The 4,931-nt window shown below is 54.8% G+C and overlaps 1 protein-coding gene and 1 long non-coding RNA gene across 2 annotated transcripts in view; both read left to right on the top strand.

Annotated features, from left to right (window-relative positions):
* Positions 1–431: 431 nt before the first annotated feature.
* Sox11 (SRY-box transcription factor 11) lies at positions 432–3,332 on the top strand. Its single transcript, XM_015479500.2, has one exon. The coding sequence runs from the start codon at positions 505–507 to the stop codon at positions 1,831–1,833; it is 1,329 nt and encodes a 442-aa protein (XP_015334986.1). The 5' UTR covers positions 432–504; the 3' UTR covers positions 1,834–3,332.
* Positions 3,333–4,142: 810 nt separating this feature from the next.
* The window catches only part of LOC125617284, a 5,433-nt gene continuing 4,644 nt past the window's right edge, over positions 4,143–4,931 (top strand). Inside the window, exon 1 of the long non-coding RNA XR_007348262.1 lies at positions 4,143–4,369. This is a non-coding gene — a long non-coding RNA (uncharacterized LOC125617284). The remainder of the gene's footprint in view (positions 4,370–4,931) is intronic.

Here is a 4,931-nt window from a genome sequence, read left to right as displayed (position 1 = left end):
CACAAAGGGGCACTGGGCCTTTCCTCAGACCCTCTGTTGGCGCCCCGTTTCGCCCCAGACCCGCCTGCTCTCCGCGGTGCGGTGCGACGCTCGCGAGCATCCCGGGGAGAGGTGCATCTGTGCACACACGCGGATTTTTTAAAAATAACATATTTCTAGACATGCCTCCTCCTACCCCACCGCCCCCATCTTTGCAAACCAGCCCTGAGGGCGGGGTAAAGGGGGTGGAGTCACGGAGTTAATAAAGGAAGATGGGCGGAGCCGGCTCCCAACCATTGGCTGCGCCGGGGAGTGATGTCACCCATATGACACCCTGATAACTAGTTGAGAGAGAGCCCTCAACTTTTTGCAGAAGGAGCGCGCGCGATTGGGAGTGTCTAGGGTCCGGCGCTTGCGGCGGGAGCCACAAGCAGGAGAGAGGGGTCCCGNGGGGTGGGAGGGGGAGGGGGACCTCTGCACGAGACCGAGTGGCCCGGGTTTGAGCGCCCAGCTCCACAGCGGATCATGGTGCAGCAGGCGGAGAGCTTGGAAGCGGAAAGCAACCTGCCCCGGGAGGCGCTGGACACAGAGGAGGGCGAATTCATGGCTTGCAGCCCGGTGGCCCTGGATGAGAGCGACCCGGACTGGTGCAAGACGGCGTCGGGCCACATAAAGCGGCCGATGAACGCTTTCATGGTGTGGTCCAAGATCGAGCGCAGGAAGATCATGGAGCAGTCTCCGGACATGCACAACGCCGAGATCTCCAAGAGGCTGGGCAAACGATGGAAAATGCTGAAGGACAGCGAAAAGATCCCGTTCATCCGGGAGGCGGAGCGGCTGCGGCTTAAGCACATGGCCGACTACCCCGACTACAAGTACCGGCCCCGGAAAAAGCCCAAAATGGACCCCTCGGCCAAGCCCAGCGCGAGCCAGAGCCCGGAGAAGAGCTCCGCGGGAGGCGGCGGCGGTGGCGCGGGCGGCAGCGCGGGCGGCGCCAAGACCTCCAAGGGCTCCAGCAAGAAATGCGGCAAGCTCAAGGCCCCCGCGGCCGCCGGCGCCAAGGCCGGAGCAGGCAAGGCGGCCCAGCCGGGGGACTACGGCAGCGCTGGCGACGACTACGTGCTGGGCAGCCTGCGCGTGAGCGGCGCGGGCGGTGCCGGCGCGGGCAAGACGGTCAAGTGCGTGTTTCTAGATGAGGACGACGAAGACGACGAGGACGAAGACGAGCTGCAGCTGAGGATCAAGCAGGAGGTGGACGAGGAGGACGAGGAGCCGCCGCACCAGCAACTCCTGCAGCCACCCGGGCAACAGCCGCCACAGCTGCTGAGACGCTACAACGTCGCCAAAGTGCCCGCCAGCCCTACGCTGAGCAGCTCGGCCGAGTCCCCCGAGGGCGCGAGTCTCTACGACGAGGTGAGGGCAGGCGCGACCTCCGGCGCTGGGGGCGGCAGCCGTCTCTACTACAGCTTCAAGAACATCACCAAGCAGCACCCGCCGCCGCTCGCGCAGCCCGCGCTGTCGCCCGCGTCCGCGCGCTCGGTCTCCACTTCGTCTTCGTCCAGCAGCGGCAGCAGCAGTAGCAGCAGCAGCGGCGAGGACGCCGACGACCTGATGTTCGACCTGAGCTTGAATTTCTCCCAAAGCGCGCACAGCGCCAGCGAGCAGCAGCTGGGGGGCGGCGCGGCGGCGGGGAACCTGTCCCTGTCGCTTGTGGATAAGGATTTGGATTCGTTCAGCGAAGGCAGCCTGGGCTCCCACTTCGAGTTCCCCGACTACTGCACGCCGGAGCTGAGCGAGATGATCGCGGGGGACTGGCTGGAGGCGAACTTCTCCGACCTGGTGTTCACGTATTGAAAGGGGCGCCCGGCTTCTCGCTCTTTCTCTCGGCGGGTGCAGGGTTCCTTGGGAGGAAGTCGTGGTGGTCAGGATAATGATGATGATGATGATGATGATGATGGTGTTAGTGGTGTTTAATGGTGGTGGTGGTAGGGTGGGGAGAGAAGAAGATGCTGATGATATTGATAAGATGTGACGCAAAGAAATTGGAAAAGATGATGAAAATTTTGGTGGAGTTAAAGTGAATTGAGTAGTTTTTATATATTTTTCCTCTCCTTTTTTTTGTTCCCCCTCCCTTCTTTTATCGTGTCTCAAGGTAGTTGCATACCTAGTCTGGAGTTGTGATTTTTTTCCCCAAAAAATGTGTTTTTGTAATTACTATTTCTTTTTCCTGAAAATCGTGATTGCAACAAAGGCGGAGGGGACGGGACGGGGCGGGGGAGGGGAAGGAGGACCCGCTCCGGAAGGCGCTGTTTGAAGCTTGTCGGTCTTTGAAGTCTGGAAGACGTCTGCAGAGGACCCTTTTGGCAGCACAACTGTTACTCTAGGGAGTTGGTGGAAAATTTTTCCCCCTTAGGAGATCTTAAAGAACTGGTGATTTTTTTTTAAAGCAAAAAAAGAAAAGAAAAAAGAAAAAAGGGACCATTGCAACTTTTTATTTCATTTTATTTTTTGGAGGGAGAAAACTGATGTCTTCTATGCATCCGATTCTTAATAAAACTGCAGGGAGCTTGAAAAAATGCAGACTGTACAAACGCTTACAAAAAAAAAAAACTGTGAACTGATTTAAGATCAGAGTTTACTTTTCAGATCAAATTGTTTATGGTTTTACAAATGTGATTTCTACTTGCCAACTTTTTTTTTGTAACTTGTTCCCTTATACCTCCTTGATTGAATACCAGACAGCCTAGACCTCAGTACAAAAGGTATTGAAACATTTTTGATACATAACAGACCTCAGTCTTTTTTAAAAATTAATATATTTTCAGGCGTATTTTTGTACAGTGAAAAGGGAACATTCTTGCTGTGTTTTTTCAGTAAGACTTTCAGGCACTTCTTCCCTTTTGATTTCTTTTTTTCCTGATTTTTTTTCTTTTTTCTTCTATTTTTTTTAAGCATGCAAATATGTTGGTACGTTATGTCCTAGTTTAAAAAGGATTAAAATTTTTAAGTAATCCTTGCATCTAAAGGCCTTGTGGTTTAAAAAAAAAAGCAAATTTTTTTTTGTACAGCTATAGTAGAGATTTGTTCAATATTTGTAGGTAAAGATTTATTGAAAATGGCGATATAGACCTCAGAGCTGTTACCTAGTTTGAAGATTGTATGTACTGTACTATGGTAGGAGTTTATGTATCTCATACGCTGTGCTATGTGGTGGGGCCCCAGGTGGAAGGTTTGAAACTGGATTCTCAATTTTTAGCAAAAAAGAAAAAAAAAGGCACATAGTTTAAAAAGTTTCTCATTTTGTGCAATATAATCTAAATAAAGTACAGACCATCTGCATATTTTGTAGCAAATGGTGGCAAAGCAGACTCAATGCACTGTCGACATCATTGCCTGTTTTTTTTGTTTGTTTGTTTTTTGTTTTTTTTATTTTATTTTATTTTATTTTATTTTTTTGTGCTGGAAGTCTGTATCTTGACAATTTAATAAATCAGCTGGAACTGATAGAAATTCACATCTCCCATAGTCTCTATGGAAGTCAAACTGGAGGTCCTGTTGTCCCAGCGCATTCGGTGGTGAGGCTGTTGTGTGCGCGGATGAGGGGTAGCAGAAGAGATTTTTTTACATTTAGAGTGGTTAGGCTGAAAAGTGTTCAATTGGCAGGCAGAATTTTTCCTCTTCCTCCCGCTAGTTGTGCAAGACAGGGGAAGAGTTTTCTCTGCCTTCCCTTTCCTTGTCCCCACCCCCACCCCACCATTTCCTTTCTCACCTCCTCCCCTCCTCCCAACCCTTCAACCACCCACCCCCGCAGGCAGGCGGGCTGCGCGGAAGGCTCAGCTGCTGGCCGGGGAGGGGCGCCTTTGGAGAGGACGGGATTGCCAGCTCCTTGGGTCTGGGTCATGCGCTGGCTAGGAGATGGACGTTCTCTGCGCGGGTCTGCGTACCCGTTGTGCGTCGCGGTGACGGCCGCCCTTGGGCAGCGAGCTTTCGGCGTGCTCCGATCCTCTCCGCTCCCCTTCAGAGGGTGGAGACAACTGTTTCTAGTTTTGAATTTTTTTTTTACGTTGCATCTTTGCGTGTGCGCAGAGGTGAAGCTGGTGGCGAACAACGCCGCTGTTCTTGATCTCTAGCTGTGATGAGCAAAAGGGGGTGAAGGTTGGGGAGAAGGTGTCAGTTTCGGCCTCCCCCCTCTCCCCTGGAACCATGGAGCTGTGGGGGAGCTGAGGATGGAGGACGCCTGGGGGCCTCAGGGCGCGGCGAGGTAGACGTAGCGAGCGAGCGGGAGCCTGGCGAACGAGGATGCGGCGGGTTGGGTGGAGGGACGCAGCACGGCCACTGTGCGACGCGAACCGCGACCTGAGTGCCCGTGTGGATTTGACAGCGGCTAAATGTAAGGGGGCCAAAGGGCAGAGCTTCGGTACCATTTCTGGCTCTCCTTGCCCCGCCGCCGTGAGCGCTGGGGCGCATGCCGCTGCAGATTCTGCAGGCGCGTGGGGATGGACACCCGTGCTGGTGACTCCAGCCCCTGGTAGGAAGGGGAGCCACTGGGCCGTGGGGTGGGAGGAAGGGAGAGAGCAAACCCGGGGAGGAAACGCCTGCCGCACCCGCGCGCCCCGGGCCTTCACCACGCTTGCCCTGTGGGCGGGCTCTTAGGCCGCCCGGGAACCAGCTCCCTGCGGGCCCCGGCGAGAAAGGTGGCTCCGCATCTTGATTGTTTTCCCAGAACGGCCGACTCGGGGCTCCGAGGTTGGCGGCGGAGCGGGCACGATCCACAGAGCGCGCGCTTCCTGCTCTCTGGGGACCGTTTGCCTGGCCAGCCCAACCCCATCCCCTTTTCACACCCGGATCTGTCCTGGAGCCTTGCACAGGCCCTGGCTGGCAAGAGTAACCGGGCACGCGCGCCCCGGCCCCTCTTCGGTGCCTTCACCTCCTCTCCCTGGGGGCCGCGCGGA

This window comes from Marmota marmota, unplaced genomic scaffold (assembly GCF_001458135.2).
Source record: "Marmota marmota marmota unplaced genomic scaffold, marMar, whole genome shotgun sequence".
Taxonomy (NCBI): domain Eukaryota; kingdom Metazoa; phylum Chordata; class Mammalia; order Rodentia; family Sciuridae; genus Marmota; species Marmota marmota.
The sequence above is the reverse complement of the archived record's forward strand: the minus strand, read 5'-3'. Positions and strand labels throughout refer to the sequence as shown.